Genomic DNA, 21,797 nt, shown 5'->3' with positions numbered 1-21,797 from the left:
ATACCACAAGTAAGAAATCATGATTTATACAAAGCTTTTGCAGACAAGAATAAACAGCAAACATGTTGCTTTGAATATAATGATCAAGATGAAATATAGTTGTAATTTAGAGAAAATGTTGAATGTATGACTAAATTTGTGATGGGACTTAACACTTTTAATCAAATTAATTGCAGGGCCTGTAATTATTCTTAATTTATTCAGAAACAAGATGCTGACAATATAAATGCGGTTTTCAATTCAGGCACCCTTTTTGATGCTAAATTGTTGAATAAATAGACTTATGGGCTCAACAACAAAGATATACTCCTGATCAAAATCTTAAGACCAGTCAAAAAGTTGCAAGAATTTGCATTTTGCACTATTGGATCTTAAGAAGGTTCTAAGTAGAGCTTCACAATGTTAAAGGAAAAAATCAGTGCAAGAGACAAGAACTTTTGAGCGGGGAATTAATTGAAAACTGCATTTACACTCAAACATGATTTTTTTCAGCTGATCCAAAAGTTTAAGAACATAGTCTTTAAAAGCCAAAAGCTGTGCAAAAATCTGGATTCCATGTCATTTTCTGTCAAGTCTTTACACTGTCAAGACCTCCTGATGGCAAAAGCAAAAAAGCTCACTGACTTTGAACGTGGTAGGATTGTTGAGCTGCATAAGCAAGGCCTCTCACAATGTGCCATCACTGCTGAGGTTGGACGCAGTAAGACAGTCATTTTGCATTTTTTAAATGATCCTGAGGGTTATGGAAAAAGTTAAGTGGTAGACCCAAAAAAATATCCCCAGCTCTGAGCCGCAGGATCCGATTGGCTGTCCGTCAAGACACAGGACGATCCTCTACCCAAATTAAGGCCATTACTGGTGCTGACTGCAGCCCAATAACCATCAGACGGCATCTGCGAGAGAAGGGCTTCAGAAACAAAAAACGTCTTCAAAGGCCACGTCTTCTTCAATGCCACAAAATTGCCTGTTTGGACTTTGCAAGGGTGCACCAAACATGGGACATTGAAAGGTGGAAGAAAGTTGTCTTCTCTGATGAGAAAAAATTTAACCTTGATGGTTCTGATGGCTTCCAATGTTACTGGCATGACAAGGAAGATCCCACCTGAGATGTTTTCTACATGGCAGAGTGGTGGGGGCGCCATCATGATTTGGGGTGTGTTTTCCTTCAATGGAACAATAGAGCTTCAGATTGTGCAGGGGCGTCAAACAGCAGCTGGCTATGTGGAGATGTTGCAGCGGGCAAACCCTCATGACTGAGGGCCCTCGTCTGTGTGGTAATGATTGGGTTTTTTAACAGGACAATGCTGCAGTTCACAATGCTCGCCTGACAAAGGAGTTCTTCCAAGAGAATAACATCACTCTTTCGGACCATCCTGCATGTTCCCCGGATCTAAACCCAATTGAGAACATTTGGGGATGGATGGCAAGGGAAGTTTACAAAAATGGACATCAGTTCCAAACAGTGGATGCCTTAAGTGAAGCCGTCTTCAACACTTGGAGCAACGTTCCCACTAGCCTCCTGGAAACACTGACATCAAGCCTAAACGATTGTTTGAAGTCATCAACAAGAATGGTGGAGCTACTCATTACTGAGTCCTTTATTTTGACACTTTGATTTCTGTTTTGGGGAGTTTGGGGGGTTTTTTGAGCAATGGTCTTTTGATCAGCTGAAAAAAATCACGTTTGAGTGTAAATGCAGTTTTCAATTAATTCCCCGCTCAAAAGTTTTTGTCTCTTACGCTGATTTCTTATTTTAACTATGAAGCTCTACTTAGAACCCTCTTAAGATCCAATAGTACAAAATGAAAATTCTTGCAGTATTTTAACTGGTCTTAAGATTTTGATCAGGAGTGTATTTATTGCTTTTAATCTCTGATTTAGATCTTTCAACCATCTGATTGGAGCAAAGTTCTATCCTATCCATCTTTCCAGTGTTTCAGGAACTCCTGATCATTCATGGAACTTCTTTAGAAATGTGGCCTGTGGACGCTGACATGAGCATTTACGATGTCTGTGCTGATGCTACATGTTTAGCACCGAGATGCTGTTTTAGCCCCCAATAGTTTCATTGATTGGATAACTCCTTTTAGCACAACTTGAACACAACAATTGCTTATTCCAGTGTCCAATCAGATCGATTTTTGAAGCAAAAATTAACAACCAGTGAGCCAAGAGAAGCGGCTTCGTCATCCATTGCTGTCGTTTGCCAATGTTGCTTGTGCATCAGACTTGAAGGTATAACAAAAATACATGGATACAAAGGTTCAGGGTGGAACCTTTGTATGTAAAAGAAAATCTACTTTTAACACATTAAAATCCATGTAATTAATTAATCAAAATTAACGAGTCAAGGGCCCAGCCTTTATTAAATACAGTAAAAAAAAAAAAAACAGTAGAACACTCTATAAAAAGTATTTGAAATAACTATATCAGATGTAAATAAATTTAATTCTGTTCTAAAACAATTCGAAGTTATTTAATACAGCATTCAGCTAGAGACATTAGCATTCTCATTGTCATTACAGAGCATGAATACATACCACACAGTCATGAAGATCAGTGGTGAAGAAATCAAGCAGACCCTTTCACATGGAAGCATGCACAAGTAATAACTGCTGCTGTAGTCTGCTTACATATCAGCTTCAGTTCACTAATGATTACATGAGAGAGACGAGTAGACCTAAAATGTCAATCTATGTCATGTCTGAGCCTATAGAGCACAAGTGTAGGTTCAGTCTTGAGTCTGTGTTTCTAGATTACCACAATCAGAAAAGTAGTTTCTTCATCTAAAATCTCCCAGTCAGAGAAAAATATAACTGGCAGCCTTCCCTGCATCACGTCTGGGTGAGCCGTGTCTTGCAAGGTACAACTTATTTATACACTGGAGACACAGGAGCACACATCATAATCAGTGCCAGAGCGTCCAAAATTGTTATGGAAATTAAGCACAGAGGTGTGCACTGTGCAACTTTTTTGATAATATCAGCACAAAATTTACTGGAGACAGCGCTTTCCCAACAAAGAAACAGCAGGATATACTTTAAACACTCGACGGTTTACCCTTCTCCGAAACCACAAGATTAGGTTAGAAAGAGCAAGCAGTGGAGCTTCCACTCCTCTGATTGGGTTTACAGTGGCCAGCGTAGCCCGGCACAATCCCTCATATCTTATTTTAGCAGGTGCTCCTGGGCTGGAGCACAAGACCCTGCTTTGTGTACGCACGCCTGCGAGGCATCATGTTTGCTGCATGATGGAGGATGGAGGATGCTTAGGGCTAGCGAGGCCCATCGGTTCCCAGGGGACACCGGAGTGAACAGCCGACTGTACTGCTGCCCAGGCCTGCCCTGCTTCCCAAGGGATGACAACAGACGCAGAGGAGAGGCAAGCGGAGCTATTTATAGAGCAGGTAAAAAGGAGAAGTAAGGGGAAAAGAAGCGACAGAGAAGGACAGATGAGTTGAATACAAAAGAGAGGAAAGTCTATAAGCAGATGACAGTGTACTATCTGTGTGCGCTGGTGTCCACTGAGAAGTAGGTTGATGTTTTCGCAATGACTGCTGAAACGGAGGGAAAGTCGTGACTCGTGGTTTAACCGGCTGCAGTGAAATTTCAACAAAGTATGGCTGGGCTTATTGATTTCTGGTTGGGAAAGTTCACCCAGAGGTTAGCTGGGTTGAGCAAAGAAGCAGAGCGAAAGAGAGCGGGGAAAATAGTAGAAATTTTATCAATACACTCAACTTGCAGCCTCGGGAAGCCTCTGATGTTTTTATATCAGCCTTGCCCTCACTCCACTTTAATAAATAAAAGTACTTGCATTCTTTTTCATTTTCCCAGTCAGAGTGCGCTCCATCCGCGGGCCCCATGCTGTCAGCTTGAGCTGTATGTACGTCTCTATTTCACGCAGAAGCCCTTTAATCATTTTCATCATTTCAGCGAGCTGACATTTTACATAAAGAGCTCTCATCATCCCTGGCTTATGCCTAATGATGAATGGGGATAATTACTGTCAGTCAGCATGTCTCACACCATGGTCACGTCACTGTTCCTTCTTCAGAGAGTGCCTACCTTATGAGAGAAAATAGACCATGATATCTATAGAAACACGTTAGGCAGAAATGAATACAGGTCATACAAATGTGGCCGTGACTCCAAGCCTTCAAAACATGCAGTGGAGGGGTAGAGGAGTTTTCTTTGGTGATTCCTTATGTCTACCACAGACAGTGCTGCCAAAAGAAACAAAACAATGTTGGATTTTAGCGTTTTCTGTGCAGTTCTATTTGTGTGGTACTTGCAGTATTTTTTTGATAGCTGGGCCATGAAATCTGTTTTTACTCTGACTAATCAGTTCATAATTACAGAGTAGGTGGCCTTTTAGAGCGATGAAAGGTCTTTGATAGCATAAGAGGAAGTTGGCCAAATGTGTCATCTATGAATATTTGCTTAGATTCAGATAACAGTCTCACATAACATCTTTGTGCTGCAATTTTAAATCAAATACCAAGGGTGTATTCACACCAGCCCCTTTTAGTCGGCTTTGAACCAACTCTAATTTGTTTGCCTATAAAGTCTGGTTCATTTGGGGAGACATGAATGTTCAATCGAACTATGATGAGGATCAAACACGTGAACTCTGGACCGCCTAACAACCTAGGTCTATGTTCAGCTGAAGACAACTCTGGAGCGAATGCGAATGTCTAACAGACCAGAGACCACTCCAAAAATCGACTACAGTGCAGGGCATTCTGGGTAAATACAACCAAAAACAAACATACAAGTCTAGCGCTAGTGGGAGAAATGTATTATGATCTTTTGTCAAAGACAAAACAGAAATCCTACATCTGCCACAATCTGACACCACTCTGACGTTTTTGGATTTCGTGAAGAAGGAAGTTGTGCTCTGTGTCTTCTTTAGAGGTTTTCATGTTTCCGTCAGTGGTTCTTAGAACAGCGCTACCACAGGTGAAGAGGGTAAACAGGTTTTGGATTGGTTGACAGTGCAGTGTGAAAGTAAACCGGACCAGCTGAACATGCAACAAATGTTGCAACTTTCATCCCAAATCTAACCGAGTCTACTGGAGTATCGGGTGTAAAAACACCAGAAATGCCTATTTTTCTTCAAATGACTTTATCAAAAAAATGCATCATTACCTCCTATTTGATTTGTTCTTCCTCACTAAAACAAAAAGAAAAAAAAAACATATTTGAGTGTATTAAATATGAAATTATTTCTATTGTTTTTTTATTACTTTCTAAGTTTAACATTTATCAATTGTTGAATAAAGTTAGTTTTTGAAAGCTAGCTAAGCATTTAGTTTAACATTTAACTAAGGCTGGCTGAGCTAAATGCTCTCATACACAGTGTCTGTTGACCAGCAGAAAACAGAAAAGCTCAAATCTATGATGTTCTTAAGACTTGTGGTTCAGAGTCAAACCTATAAGCTAGCTAAGCTTTTTACCCGGCCAGTGAACGACATCTGACATAATACCTCGTTAGAATAGATTTTAAACATTACAATTTCAGTAATGTTTCAAATCTTATTTTAAATGTAATTATTAATTTAATTTTTATGCAATCTAATATAGTACAATGTTGTGACAGGTTAAACCACTTTACTTCAAAACAAAGCTCAACATTAAGACCTAATTCACAGACATCCAACTGCAATCAGTTGGTCTGGTTTACTAAACAGAGAGAAAGGATGCTTGTGACCTCTATTTTTATGTCCCTCGGGCATCAGATATGTTCTGTACGTCATAATAGGACTGCACTGCCATTTTTTATAAAACTATGTATTGCTTTTTTTTCTCTCTGAAAGTTAATTGCTCTCTTAAATGATAATAGGATTTCAAAGGCTGGGCTGAACAATTCTAGGCAATGTTTAGATTAACTTTAATGAAATTAATGAAGGCTTTTCATTTACTATATGTAAATTCAAATGATTCCATAAAAAAACTAATTATGAAAATAAACTAAGTTGGCAGTGAAGTCTGTTTCGATGACCAGTTGAGAGGTCCCTTTACAGAGGTTAAATGTTCTCAATAAGTTTTCTAATTACTTTCCACAGTCCAGACATGTGATGGGTTCATTGATAATGCTAAAAGCAGCAAAACCTAAATACAGCTGGACATCACATGGCTCAGTGGTAGAGCAGGCGCACCACATGCAGAGGCTACAGTCCTCCATACACTTGTCCCTGGTTCAAGTCCCAGGTCATTTACTGCATGTTTTCACCTTGTTCCTGTCCAGTTACAGTTGAATAAAGGCCACTAGTGTCATAAGAAAACCTAAAATAAAAAAAAACAGTCAAAAATTCTGTTTTGTTCAGACTTCAATTTAAAAGTGACTTTGGTAGTTTCAGAACGATCAATAACTTCAGTCAACTGAAAAAGTACATTTTCTTACAGTTGTGTGATTTTATCAATATTTTACCAACAAAGCTCATTGATTTCTGGTCTGGAAGGTTTATTCAGAGGTTAGGTTGTGCTGAACTTATGATACTGACTGTCAGTGCTTATGTTACATTGGAGTCATTTTCATAGGTAGACAATCCAGTGTACGTGTTGTACTTGTGTGCACCACAGTAGTGTTAAGCACTACATCCCGCTCAACCTTCTGCATACCTGCATGTTTTAAATTTATGCTTGACAGTTTTATACCGCCATAGTTTTAAGGAACTTTTAATTAGTAGCCCTTGCCTTCCTGGTTCTCTAGGGTTTAAATATTATGTAACATAGATATGCATTTTCTTTAGCCACTGGCTGCTTGACTGTACAAGGACCCATGTTTATGTTACCACAACCTGCAGTAAGAAGGATGGTAAGTGGAGATTAAATAAATACTACCACTACAGAAAAGAGTGGCAAGTTTTAATAACTATCAGATCATATGTAAAGGCAAACTGATTCTGATTTAGTGATCAGATTTTTTTTAATTTTTTGAAAGTTTGCTTTGAGCAATAAAAAGATTACTCCCCATGTGTTGGTATACATCAGTTTCTCCATTTCTAACACTCAATCTGATGTAATGCTACTTTTAATTAGGTTTTTGTTTCTCACCAGAATATTTAGTCAGAATGGGACACATTGTTGTAATAATTGAACAATTGGCATAAAAACTTAAGCACACACTCTGTTTACAACCTCACAGGGATACATGGCCCATTTTGTTAATCTGCTATCAGAGTGAGACAAGGAATAGATTTGTGAATTAAGAGGGATTGTATGAATATGAGGCAGCTGACGCAGAGAACAGTGAAACATTGTTGGGAGAATTCCTGTCATTTTCCTTCTGTCAGACTTATCTAGTCCAGATTGAAATGTTTTTGTGAAGTGTTCAACCTTGAGATCTTTTTATATTTGAACTGTATGTTTGTATTTTTATGAATTCCAGTAGGTGAGTCACAGACAAGGGGCTTATGACAGACATTGAAAACCTTCTGTTAAAACTGCATGGGAATCAATATCTTTTCACTTTCAGTTTTTTTAAGATAGGTTTACATAAATTATCATTTTCTAAACTAGGATCTTTTATGTCTGTGTGTACATATTCCTGAAGAGATGTCTGGATAAACTGGCAGGAGAGATTTTCTACTAATTCACTATTTAGACAAGACTTAAGTTTCTAAATATCATTTACATATTTCCTTTCTGTCTTAGTTTTTGTTTTTTTGTAAGAGGGAAAAAGTAAAATTTCTATTTATCAGATGTAGACTTTCTAGTCACAGTTCTTTTAAAGTGTGTAAAATGTTGGACTTTTCAGCATTTCAACACTATAAAGTACCAGTGATACTTTCTTAGACCAGTTGGTGAAGGAGACTGGTTGGAAATGTCTTTTTTTTTTTATTACAGGATTTTCTACAAATATCAACATCCCATGGGAGAACATGTATCCATCCTCTTTTTTGCAAAAGATACACATTTTTCTTTATTTTAAAATCTTTTATTGGTAAAATTTGTTCTTACAACATGGCAAATTTAGAAAATCTATAGATTACAAATCAAAACATGTCTTTTTTAAAAAAGTAATGCAACATTTATGACCCTGAATGAGTTTTATTTAGCTGGACTGAGGGAAAAAAGCAGTTGTTTGGACTGTAAAGGCTGTAGACTCCTGGTTTAGATGTGAAAGCTGAAACAGAAGATAGAACTGCATGAGGTCTGCTTTGAGTTGTTGCAAAATCTTATCTTGAAATGCAGAGCTTCATTACGCTAACTCAAATAAAAACAAATTTGCTGAAAAATAAAACTAGGAGTGAAAAAATTATCTGCAACGTTCATTCTGATAGATTTTCAGTTTTCTATCATATTCTTGTCGAAAATTCAAAAAGTTGCCAAAAAATGTCTGAGACTATAACTCAAGCTAATTTAAAAAAGTCTATTTGTTAGCCCAAAGTCTATTTGTTCACAACGTATTTAAAATGGAGTCAAAGTGACAGATTGTTCCTTTTTCTAAAAAAAAAAAATTAATAAATTACTGTCACTCTATTTAAATAATTCAAATATACCCTAAATCAACTGGCCAAACGTTATGCATCAACACATCAAAGCTGGCAAAAATAAAATTCACAAAACAAAAAAAAAAATGAAGGAACCCAAAGTATTTTACAAAAACAGTTGTCAAAGCATTTTTTAATCTGATCATTTACCTTCTAACTAATCCCTAAGAATAAGTCGACTCTTTTTTTCAGAAATGAACTTACACCATTTTAACTGTGTAAATAATACATGTTTGAAAAAAACGTTACATTCTGAATTGATCTTTTATTTTGGTATAACCTACAGTCCTCCAGCAGTTTAGTGGGGTTCACCTCACGGATCCAGCGTACAAATAAAGCAAACAGATCATTAAAAATGAAGGAGACGTTAAGGCTTGTGTGCTCAAGGCTGTTTCAAAGTATTTTAAACTATGGCAGTTGTGTTATAAAGCACATCTTTTAACACATTCTTATGTTCACACTCACCAGCTTCTCAAGTCATTGACCTGGCCATTTTAATATTCTTAGAAAAAAAAGTTGTGATAAATTTGATGAAATGTATCGTCTAAAATCAGTACTACATTAATTATCATTTGCTACATATGTTCAAGTGTTTGAATTCCTATAAATTCTCCACATTTTGTAAGTAAAGCAGCTCTGATTATTCACAGAGTGGCAGCACAAACCTGCAGTTTAACTTTAATAGCTGGAACGCAGCATTGGGAACCGGCTGGCAGGTTTGCCTGTGGTTATCAGAAAATAATAGACTTTCATTGGACTTCCATTAAACCTGATGAACATTTAAGTCCTTTGAAGGATTAAAAGGAATTGAGAGCATTTTATCAGCAAATATCAGCTTGGTGCTCCCTCCGAATGTTTCTAAAGACGCCAGCTGGTGAAACTTGAAGAAGGTGTGTTTTAGACAGCTGCCACCCCCTCTTTCCCTCTCTTGATCTCACTGTGTGCACTCTGCGTGCGAGCGGAGCGCTTCTCTCCATCAGCCTCCATCACGAAGCAGCTCCTTTGTTTTAAACTCATCTGCTGTTCGTCTTGTCAGCCTGCACCTGAGTGGAGGCCATCCCTGCAGAAACACCTCTCCGTCACTCCGCTGAAGGGAACATCACAAGGATTTTCTCCCAGGAAGGACGTGCCAACACAACCACAACACCAGCCCATTACCGGGCTGCCAAGCCTCGACTACAATCATTTCTCACATTTCAGCTCTATCCTCGGCTATCCCAAGGAGAGACCGCACACCCCGCATGCTAGCAAAGTGTAGAAGCATGTATTTACCAGTAGCACGACTGCGATCACAGAGCACAGCGGAGTCAGCTCACCGCCGCTGATCTGTGGCCAGCCCAGCATAAGGATCTGATAAAAGTCTGGACGGCACACAGGAGAGGCCTCCACCTCGGGACGCGTGGCCTTTCACCACTCTGAGGACAAATCGATCTGGTGACTCCAACATTTCTGTTGACAGCTGGCTAACAAGGTTGATGTCTTCATAGACACCGGTGCCTGCAGGAGGAAAACTCTTGGAGGGTCAAACATCCGTAACCTGTGTAAAGAAAAACCAGCCAGAATGGGAAAAAAGGGAAAAGTCTGCGTTCCAACCTCACTAAAAATAAAGACTCTCCCCTGAGGAGGAGAGGAGTTCGCTTTACAGAGCCTCGACTGACAGTCTGAATGAACAGAGAAGAAACGAGTCGTAAATTTAAGAACCAGAAAGAATAGTTTGCAATAGTTAGCTCATAAAAGTAGTTCAACCGAAAATGATAAAGTGAAAAGACTTTAGCTCAGAAAAAGTCTGTGAAGAGGTAATAAAAGACATGATTAGTGATTAATGTATATTGAACTGTATATTTACATTAACGGCATTTCTTTTCTAAAGCAGTTAGGATTACCAACATTATTTATACATTTCAAATTCTCCATTTCCTAGAAGCCCAAAATATTATATAAAATAATTCAGAAATAACTAACTAGTTTATGCATAGTTCCTTTAAATTTCAGTAGAAATGCCTTTTAAACACCACGATTTAAGCCAAAACAGATTTTTTAAGGTGTTTTGTGGAATTACTAGCCTTTAGTGATGGCAGTCAGACAATAAGTGGGCATAAGTAGAAAGGAAAGCCAAGGTCTGAAGGCTGGGAACCGTTGAGAACTGAAAGACCCCACATATGGGCTCCCGGATCTACCTCTACACCGTGGGCCGCTCGCCTCAAGTCAAAAAGTTTGATCACCTTCCATAAGATTTTATGGAAGAGAGACAGAGACTGCGGCGGCTGCGTGTTGGTTGGTCTGTGTTACCCAGAAAGCAGTTGGGCACAATAACACCAACACCGTGAGTGAAACAATGACTGGGGCAGCCTACTATATAAAGTAATCGGGGACCACTTCTTTATAAATGTGGATGTGTAATAATAGAGTATGGAACAAATCGGCAACCCAAACTGAAGCGTCTATTCTATGCGCCTTATAATACGGTGCGCCTTATATATGACCAATGATATATATATATATATACACACATACATAAATATATAAAACAATAAACAAAAAGAAACAGGAAGTGACAAATGTAGTGACTTTTTTATGCCACTGGAGACTTTCATGGCGTCAATGCTTTACAGCTCAGCTTAAGTCCTGCTATGCCCTGAGCAATCAATGAATGCTAACATTCCTCTTCCTGCTTCCTGTCCCGCACTCGCGTTGCCGTGAGTCTGAGTGATATGCGTGGGGCTGAGTGAAGAAAAGGTGTACCATTTCAAACACAAATAGGACGATTCCTGTTCGTTTAAAATAGGGACTAAAGAACCAGGACCAAGATGGTTTTAGGTTTTAGTTTGTCATTATTCTGGCATCTAGTCGTCTGGCCAGTGCCTACCAACGCAATTCCACTTGATTCTAATCTCACTTCATGGGCAGGCTTGGCTTTCTCCCGTCTCAGATTGCTACAGTAGAATTTCTACCAAGTCAATCAGCGAACAGAAGAAGAATTTGTGAATGTTGTTTTTCTGCACTGTTTTTGAGCTGTAGTCTGCCTGTAGTTGTAGCAATGACAGAGGGGGAAGTGAAGGAAGCCGTTCAGTCCGTGATGGTCACGCTTCCAGACATGAGCATTAACAGTCGCTTCATTCGAATCGGAACTGTGGAGGATGGTTGTTTACAGCGGAGAACATTTTCTGCAGGCTTCATAGAATCAAACTGGCGCATTACATACATCACAGACAATGGTTAGTGATGTAAAATGTAAAACTTCAACAGAGTCCTTCACCTCCAGGAATCAATCATTGCTCAAAAGCTGAGAGCCCAGATCTTCTATAGGAGGAAAAGTGTAGAATAACAAACTGGTTTATATCAGGCCAGGCATTTAGCAGACAATAAAATATGCTCATGAAAAAAAGTGATGTACTTTATGTACATGTGATAAAGTAATATTTTATGGTCCATCTTTAAATTGAGAAAAATGGTATTAAAAACAGAACACATAGCACAATCCCAATGCTGTTTAAAGCGGTTTAGGAGAACAGGGGAGGACAGAAGAAGGACAAGTGTGTTGTAGTGAGAAGAACGACACAAACAGGTCAGAGGACTTGGTTGCAGTTTTGATGAGCCACTGTGGGTGTGCTAACATAGCAACACCAACTCCACGGTTGTTAAGAAAGTCCCAAAACTCCGCAGTCGGAAAACCTCAGCATGGCGACTGGAGACTGGACTTTGAATGCTTGTAAGCAAGCAGAACTGCTGAATGAGCTTTGAGTGGGATATTTTGGACTTTGGACCACTGTGGGGAAGAGGAGAGGAGGATCTCCTGAATGCTACTTGACTGAGTGTGTGAGCAAGTCTGGGTCCATGTTTGGAAACTGAGTTGTTGTAATAATAAAATATTGACAGTTATAGAAAAAAAAAACATTATCCAGGGTAATATTAAAAGCTGCTGCGATTGACTTTTATTATTGAATGTGTAAATCTAATATGTAAGAAACTCAATCGGAGATACAATAGAGTCGAAGCATGTGGTTTGTGTTTTGAAGACATTTAATTGAGTTTTTAAAAAGAAATTTTGGTTTGTTTTAAATTTTATTCAAATTAAGAAAATGATTTATGTTAGTGTAAAACTGCTTATTGTATATTTGGTCATTAGAGTGAATAGTGAAACGCCCCACAAAAGCCAACATGTAGGAGTGATTTGTTTTACCTAATAACCCCAAAACAACCCACCTGAATGAGTAGGTATAAAATAATTAACATCTGGGCTCATAAACATCAATTTATACTTGGACATCATCACCAAACCATTTTTTAAAATTAGTTTCTTTTAAATGAATAAAAAGCTGATCAGGATTTATTTTGTGTGTTTGTGGGGGCGTGGGGTTCATTGTTTTGTCATTTGAGAAATGCCTAGTTTAATCATAAACAAAATTATTCATTTAAAAAAAAAATTAAACCTAAATCTGACAGGGGTATGAATAACTTCAGCTAAAAATTAAGAATTAAATTCTACTTGAATCAATTTTAAAAAATGTCACTGATCCCAAAGGGAAAGTGCATTTTAAGTCAGCACCTCCTAAAACAACCGATAAATTCAAAATGTATTTTTATTTATACAACAGAAGACTGTAGCTATATACGGAATACACTCTCTGAATTCAGTCATTTTTAAGTAATTGTATTTATCGAGCTGAATATTTTCTCCAATTGCCATTCTGTTCACAGTCATAGTTAAGAAAAATAGAAAATAGCCTCATTTATCAAATTAAAAGTACATTTTCAAAATGTATCAAAATGTATGTTCCAGGTATTAAACATACTTTTTTTTACCAAGTTCAAATGTTCTTTATTGGTCATAATAATCTAACCTTAAATGTCATGATTTCATTTGCTGGAAGCATAAAATCATAAAAATTAGTAGAAATTAATAGAAAAAAGCTATGTGTAGCTAATCTGTATAACGAGTTTCCCTTAATGATGGAGTTACTGAAATACATAACATTTTCAAAGAGGCTCTAATTTATTCTACACATTACAGGACTACATTAAAACACAGGAAGGAAAAAGTAAATATTCAGAACAGACTGCGGCAGGTAATCTACGTTCAGATAAAGTGTTTTATGTGTGAAAAGCTACATACTGATACCAGTAATCTGTGTTAAAATTTGAAGCATAAAAGGCTTTGGGGCTGAAATGTATCCTGTCAGAGAGGCTGCTGAAGTGTCCTTGAGCTATGTGGCTTAAGCAGCTTCACTACTTAGCGTAATAGCCGAGAGGCTTTTTCTCTCTCTAATGTATGGAGATGAGGTTTTCTCTCTGAGCTATTAACCGAGACGTAGTTTCTTTTCACACAATGCTGCTAAACACGAGCCTGGTCTCCTGCTGACTAGAATAGTTGAGTAAAATGAACAGCTGTGTGTACGTCCACGGCAGCAGCGATCTAAATCAAACACATTTTTTTCCAGCGGACAAATTTGTCTTTACATTTTCTTGCTGGAGAAGAAAAAAAACTATCCTCCCAACAGTGTAGTTGCTTTCAACCTCAGTATTTTTGTTTCAGTTGCTTCTATATTTCATACTCAAATCTTAAAATAAAGCAGATAAAAAAAAAGAGATTGCCACACACTGTTCCTGCCTCTGGGTCCCTATTTCCCCAGTTGGTCGTCCTGCAGCAGAGGTATGTGTTAATAATCATCCACCTACGGTTTGCTCATTAGCAGTGAGTCCTGTTCTCTGCGTGGGTCTTTTCATCTTCCTCAGAACGAACGACAACCTGAAGGAAAGCTTGCTATCCTCCTGCTGCACGTGGCAGTGAGAGAAATCAGGGACAGCGCTCGCAGATAGAAGGGTCTGTGTGGAGAAAATCCTGGTAGGTGATTCTGTATGGACTCACACCAGATGTCTAATATAAAGTATATTTGGCTCACACATCACCTGACAAAACAGATTCAAATATCAGTCTCTTTTATATTGGCAATCTATGATTTATCCAGGGAGTGATGGCCTACGTTTTTTTTTTTTTTTTTAGTTATTTTTTTTTAATACCACATTTGAGTTTGAGCTCATGTTTTGAGAGACAAATGTGCACAAAACTATTCCCATATTCTTTTAGTGTCGAAAAGCTCAATTTTGCAATTGAGCTGTTATTAAGTCTGGTCACGCAATAGGACAATAAATATCATGGCGGCGATGGATGTAAATACTTACATAAGACACTCATATTTCAGCCATGGCGCAAGCACTCATCTACCAGAAAAGACATCTGCATCTTATTCAGTCATTGGAGCAGCAAACTCCTCATACTTGCGAGCAGCTACGAGGGCGCCGTTTTCGGGGAAATTGTACTTGACAATTTTACATAAGAGCTATGGATTCAACACTTTAAAATGAAGGCCTAGCTTTTGATGAAATGTGCGATGCTGTGAGAGCTCTGGTGGCACCAGCTACACATTGTCCAAGGAGGCCAGTGTGAACAAATAAGCTGCTATGTGTACACAAATTTCAATACTGTTGAAAAACCACCTCAACCTAGGGAAAAAACGTTTAAAAAAAAAACAAAAAAAACTTGAGTTTTTTCCCAAAATGCTATGTTGCCAGGAGGATTTCCATTAAGGAGATTTGTTTTTGGAATTTCAATTTGAGCAATTTTATGGTCAGTGGAAATGCAGCCAGTGAGATGTTTTCTAATTGGTCATACGGTGCTTACAGTAGAATTTCCCCTCCCTCACCTGTTGCTGGACAATGTCATCTAGAAATTCAGAATTTCTCAACGAACATTTCACAACATATTTTAAAGAAGAGCAAGATTTCCACACGTTACCAGAGAAACGAGAAATACCTAGGAAGATCTCAATTTAGCTGATTTTATACTGCAAACACAACATTCTTCAGAGCTGAAGATGTTATAAAGGTAAGATTATTTAGCATTAGCGTGGATTAAAGTTAAAGGTGTGCAGGACAATCGTTTATTCAGCCAGGCACAAAAGGGTGTTAGACTCAGAGTGGAGCAGTTTCTCCTTTTCATCCTTTTCAGAAGTTCAGTTATGACTACCGTGCAGCCGATTGAAGTTAAGTGTTTCAATGGGAAATACACCCTTAGTAATGCCAGCCACATTAATGTGAAACTATGTTTCACTGTAGAGCTGTGTAACACCTATTTCCATCTCTTTCTCTCTCACAAACACACATAAGGGAGAAGATTCCTGATAAATAATCAACGATAAATCATAGAAATGCTACTGTATAGTTACAATAAATAAACAGTTTAACAATCAAACACATCTCATGGCAAATCAGAGCTTCCTCTGCCCCCCTCTCCAGTATTGTGTTAATCGCAGCTGCTATTAACATGAAGCTGAACTTRAAAAAAAAAAAAAAAAAAAAAAAAAAMAWAAACAAACAACTTGTGATATGGTTGACTACTCTGTTTTAAGTGTGGACATAAAACCAGTTTGAGAGCTTTGTCTTGTTTTAGTTGTTATATAGGGACACCTCTGTCTCAAGCAGGACTTAAGTGAATTTGTAGATTTTCTGTAATGTAGAGGGAGAAATATTTTTTGGAAACATGTTTTGTTTTATGATAAAGATTTCTTTGCTCAATTTCATGACAGTTCAATCTTCAATTTATCCCTGTATTAGACAAATAATTTCTACATAGTTATTTATAATTGTGAGAGAGGAATCGGAGCCGGCTAAAATCTGAATAGACAGGTCAGAGTGCTATAAAATCGGTGATCGAACAGCGGTGAAAAAGTCTCGTTTTGGTAGTTCTTTAAAGACACAAAGGCAACAATCTCTGAGACTCATCGTTCGACTGACTGTTAAACGCCAAGGAACTTAACTAGGCAAGTTCAATCTGTTATGTAATAAACATTACGCTACTTCACAAAAAGTAAAATGCATTTGAATAATGTTGTGAGTATTTATACTTATAGCTACTTTAGCAGGTATTTATTCCTGGTTAGGTGTGAAGTATGATCGCTGTGTAGAGCTGTTCTAAAAATCTTCCATCGTTCAAGAACAGTGTGCTAGCTCCCTCGTCTTTTAGTTTGTATTGACTTCAAATTTTGTCCCGACACTCAAGACGGATTTAGAATTTCTACATCAATTTTCCAGATATTCAAATGTGAGACTGAAGAAATATTATCAAAACACAAACTCGGGTTTCTGTCAGATACTATCAATGCACACTGCCTTTTCATATCTGTTTATCAAAATAACAACTATATATATATATATTTTTTATGCATATGCATAAAGAGTATGACATCACATTTTATCTCCATTTAAATTGTTTCAGTTTTGTTTAATACGATACTGTAAGCTATGTAGTATTTCCCCTAAACACTAGTCATTTCAGATAAAGATTAATATTAAATCAAAGCCTGGTGTGTGAATCTATGATTAGAATAGAAATTCACATGAATTCAACAATTGCATTATTGGAAAAAAAAAAAAAAAAAGGGAATTTGTTTTGTTTTTTCTCATTGGTTCTTTTTAAACCTTTAGGTTGTTGAACCTAAAGGTTTGATATATGTGAAACATATAGGTTTCACATATATCAAACCTATATGTGAAAACAATGCAGTGAGTACCTTCATGATGAAATAGGGACACAAACATGAACTCTAAAAACAGACACACAAGACGTAAAATTGCAAACGTACGAACAATGACAAAAAAATAAAACTAAGAAAAAAAACTGCAGTGACCAAACCAGTTATTTCTTTTATTAGATAAATTATAAGTGTAATTGTCATCTCTGTATGCTTGGTTTCACTTCAAAATGTTGTTTAATTTCTATCTATTTCAGAACTTCTTGGTTTACTTTTTACAGATATCGTAGATGTATTTTTTTCTTGCTGTAAGTGGCCTTGGTATTATCCAGACATCTGAGACGGTAGAGTGTATGAGGCTGCTATTAGAATCGTCGTTCATCTAAGTATTAAAACATTTAGAATTGATTGCCGCTCTTTTATTATGCACACTTTTAGTTTTGCTACCTCCAAAAATGATTTTTTTTTTACAACATTAAAAACATATGTACTGACTTCAAAGACTGTTTTTGACTTATTGCATATTTTTATAGGCCATTTTTATTCTTTTATAAACTGAGCCTTCTGTCTTGTCAAGGATTAAATATACTTTTCCATAAATATGAAGAATCTTAATGGTGGCAAAGTATTAAAAATGTGTGTAAAAACAGAATAGATTATGAAAATGAAATAAAGAAAACAAAGCTAACAAGGTTCTGGATTCAATCCCAGCTGAATAAATATTCTACCTTTGACTTTCTACCATGCAATGGACTCTGTGCAAGATTCAATATTCCTCTTTTTTGTTAAGAAAACTGACATAAAATAATTTTTCCAAACATTACTTGATTTCTATTTTTATATTTTGCTTCCTTGTGTTCATCTCTGTACATATAAATTAATCTGCATATGGATCAAAAGTATAATTCAGCCTTCGTCGTCAAAAAACGACTGGCTGTTAATATCTACATACAACAGAAGATTGAAGCAAACCTAAAATATATACATTTTATTGAAAAAAGAAAAACTAAATGGCTGGCGGCCCTTGCTTGCTCTGAGGTCCTCTATACACACACCTGGTTCATCCAGTGTGAGGGAGTTTGAATGCCCGCCTGCTGTGCAGCGAGGTTTTGCTTGAAGCCTTTGCACCAGTTAAATTTAAAGCTTTTCAAAGACAAACTCCTCTATTCAGTGGAAATTAAATATTTGCAGCCCAGTTAAAAGTTCGGTTTTAAGCAGAAGAAAAGCAAGAGATTCTTTTCTTAACTTATTTTTATAAATTTCATAGGAAAACAACTTACTCTCTTTCAAAATCTATGATTTATATTTTGGTCCAAATGAGACTTGAATAGTTTTTTTTATGTTTTGTTTTTTCTTCATTTTAAACATAACTAAAGCAGAGGTGTTCTTTTCTTTTACTTGCCTCAGTTATTTTGTATAATGTTGAAATCAAATTAATTTCTAATTGTGTGGATTAAAGATAAACCACAGCTCCATTTGAAGTTTAAATATTAGGAAAAAAAGTGCTTAGAGCAGAAGTTAAAATAATTTCTTTTGGATTTGAATTTCATTGTTTGCCTGAACACTTTCTCTAAACATATTTTTTACAGTCACAAAAAGTTCTATTTAATGTCAAAGTCCAACCTTGGAAGATGATATTTAGTGAAGGAAATTTTCATGGCTTTGCTTCCAGATTTTTCTGCCCTTCTTTTCACAGTTTGCTATCGGACAACAATAAAAGCTTTAAAACGGAAGCATCTTCGTCCAGTCTACTCCTAATTCACAGTTTGTGGCAATGCAATGGTTTCACTTAAACTAACCACTGATTTCAGACCTGTGGAGATAAAACTACAAAATGAGTCCTTGTCTTCAGACACGTTATGAGTTTGTTTAAAAGAGAATCATCTTTCAAAGTTGCCGACTTCAAGCAGGAAAGGGAACGTATCCGCGGTCAGATATTCAAATGGACATTGTTCAAACAAGAGCAGTGAAGGAAAAGAGGGCATAAAATTTCATAGAGATAAAATCTAATGTGATTTTGCAGATATGACCTGAAGTGGGCCTGGCTCTCTCCACTGTGACTTTTGTAAACCGGAGAAGAAGCAGCTTCGCCCCAGGTTCTTGTAAGTATTTATTTACAAAGTTCCACACTTTTTCAGGTTTATTTTAGGCATAATAGAAACCTGAACATTTGAGTGAAAAAACGCCAATCTAGTTTAGGTCTTCTGATTTCCCTACATTTGAAACAATTCAATACCAAAACTAATTTACAATTCAGTGGTTTGGTAAATGGTCTTTTCACGTCTAATTAATATCTATGCAAAAGCTGGACTCTTTGGACTAGGCTTAATCTCGTAAAGTAATAGTAAAATAGATCACAGATTTTGCCCGATTACACATATATTTAATTCGTAAAATTCCCAAAAATTAGCGCCAATACTTGTTTGGTATCAAAATTAAGAACTTATTGTCCAATAAGAAAAAAGTAGAGGAATACGGTTCCATTTTTAATTTTGAATGAATGTAAATTCATTTCTGGAAAATGGGTTGGATAAAAATTTTTTAAATATAAATATTTCAATTAACATTTTAATAAGTCTGGAAAGTCAAACATTTACCATACTCAATTTTCTTATTCAGACATGGAAGTTAAAATAAATTCTATTTATTCCACTTTTTTAAGAACGTCTATAGGAACCTTATACTTTTGACATCACGTTTCAACTGAGTACTAAACTCTTTCGTTCGTTCCTGCAGTGGTGCTGAAACTGGACGTTTTCTTTACTCTGGCTCATGAACCTAAACTGAATGGAATAATGAAATGTATCAGGGGACTTTGGGCGGTGTGGGACATCAGCTGAACAAGTGACAAAAACAGATTTTCGTATCCAGGTGGAAAGATGCGGGGCAGGGGGGAATGAAAGTACACACACACAAAAAAGGCTGCTGGAATCACTCCATATGAAACGAAAACACTGGGGATACACATGAAGAGAGAGGATGTCCTCGGAGAACTCACAGAAGAAGACACGCTCACGTCACTAACGCCAAACACATGCGGCTGTGATCGTCGCTCGCGCGCGCAATCATCAAATGAGCAATTTCTGGATTAGTTCAAACATACACAGATATGTTTAAAGTTGTTTTGGGCAAACTTCTGCCTTCAGACGTACGAAAACACTTTAGTGGATGATTTAGCTTTAATTCAGAAGAGTGCAGAGTGCTAGTCTTACCCTCATTGCTGCTGGTTCCTGCGGCGCCCACAGCCCTGAGTGATATAGTCCACAGCAGTATCACAGCCAGCCCCGGATCTGAAGCCATGGTTGATCTCCCTCACACTCCGCCAGTCTCCCTCTTGCCTTTCTCCCCCTCTCTCCTCCGCTCCGTCTTCTTTCTGCTGCTCCTCCGTGTCCCAGAGTTGAAGAGAAAGCGCCGAGCAGAGTGTTTAGTGTGTGTCTGGCTGCGAGCTCATTGGAGTTGGGAGTTAGAACCTGCCTCCTCGGCTAGCTTCGGTCTGCCGGCTGCCTCGCGCGCGCGCGCACACACATACGTACACGGACTTTCGGCAAGCTGCCGGGGGGGTGCGAGAGGGGAGGGTTAGCTCGTCCATTAGAGTCGCGTTAGCCAATCAGAGCCGCGCAGCACACTAAACACTCGCGTGTTCACCACACCTTCTCCATCCCACCTGCCTGGCCAACTCTGATTCTCTGTTTATCTCTCTGGGTCATGAGTTCGGCACGCTGCACCCCTCTCTGTTATTTACCCTCATTTGTCACTGGCTCTGGTCTCTCAAACACACACGCAGACACACGCAAACATACACACTCTCACCTAGCCGGTGGCAAATGACTGACTGTGGAATGAACCCAAAAACAGCATCATATCTGCAAGGCCAAATGGCATTGATCGGTTATCAGTGCTCCGCGCTGCATTCATATAGGAACCTGCGCTGTGTTCAGGTGTAGCACAGTGTGACTCAACATGCTGTTAAATATGTGTGTGTCTGTTTGATCTCTAGATCTATTCATCTACTGAACCGCAGATCAATGAACCTGTCCTGATCAATTGCTTTCTGCTGTCACACTCCACACAAACACCTTCACAGACCGCTGCAGTGGCAGCAGGATCACACAAATGGGCTTCATTACAGGAGGAAACTGAGATTTTTTTTCTGCCGTTACTGTAGCCGAAATCTGCATTTGACTAACGCGGTGCAAATGATGTTTACGGATGTAAAACTGCTCAAAGATGTTTCATAATATGGATCTAGACACGCTGCAGGAGGGACGATGCCGTCCCTCCTGCAGGGAGGCATGGATGTGAACCATGATCAGAACCATCAGATCATAGTTCTCCACAGAACTTTATCAACAGATGATGACATCCTCTTGATTTATTTCAAAATGTTACTTATTTAAAAGTATGCTTTATACTTAATTTGTGTATTGTTGATCTCATTCTTATTTATCTCTCGTTATGAATTATCATGTAATCATTTTAGTTCTAGAACAAGCATTACTAGTACATGTCTCAATGGCTGTATTATCAGTCAAAACAAACTATTTATTTATGTTCAACTATGCAAATAAACAACAAATACTTACAGTTCCAAGATTTATAACACAACTGTTTGCAAGTGTGAAGAAAATCAAGACTTCAAGTATATCTTTATATCTCGTACTGCTGCATATTTGTGATTTTATTTGTTTTTCTTAATATTACTATGACTTGTATTAATGATAAAAATAATAATACTTTTAACGGGCAGCAATACTACCCACTTCTGCCACTGGAGA

General features: G+C 37.7%; 1 protein-coding gene across 4 annotated transcripts in view; it reads right to left on the bottom strand.

Moving 5' to 3' along the window:
* Window positions 1-20,630, bottom strand: part of epha8 (eph receptor A8) — a 130,161-nt gene extending 109,531 nt beyond the window's left edge. For 2 of the 4 annotated variants that reach the window (XM_008410260.2, XM_008410262.2), the window contains exon 1: window positions 20,235-20,630. In XM_008410260.2, the coding sequence (XP_008408482.1) occupies window positions 20,235-20,322 (88 nt within the window). In that variant the 5' untranslated portion in view covers window positions 20,323-20,630. The remainder of the gene's footprint in view (window positions 1-20,234) is intronic. The other 2 variants (XM_008410261.2, XM_008410263.2) reach the window with 1 other exon arrangement.
* Window positions 20,631-21,797: the final 1,167 nt, after the last annotated feature.

The sequence above is a fragment of the Poecilia reticulata genome, linkage group LG5, assembly GCF_000633615.1.
Source record: "Poecilia reticulata strain Guanapo linkage group LG5, Guppy_female_1.0+MT, whole genome shotgun sequence".
In the NCBI taxonomy this organism is placed as follows: Eukaryota; Metazoa; Chordata; class Actinopteri; order Cyprinodontiformes; family Poeciliidae; genus Poecilia; species Poecilia reticulata.
This window is presented reverse-complemented; position numbering and strand designations above follow the sequence as displayed.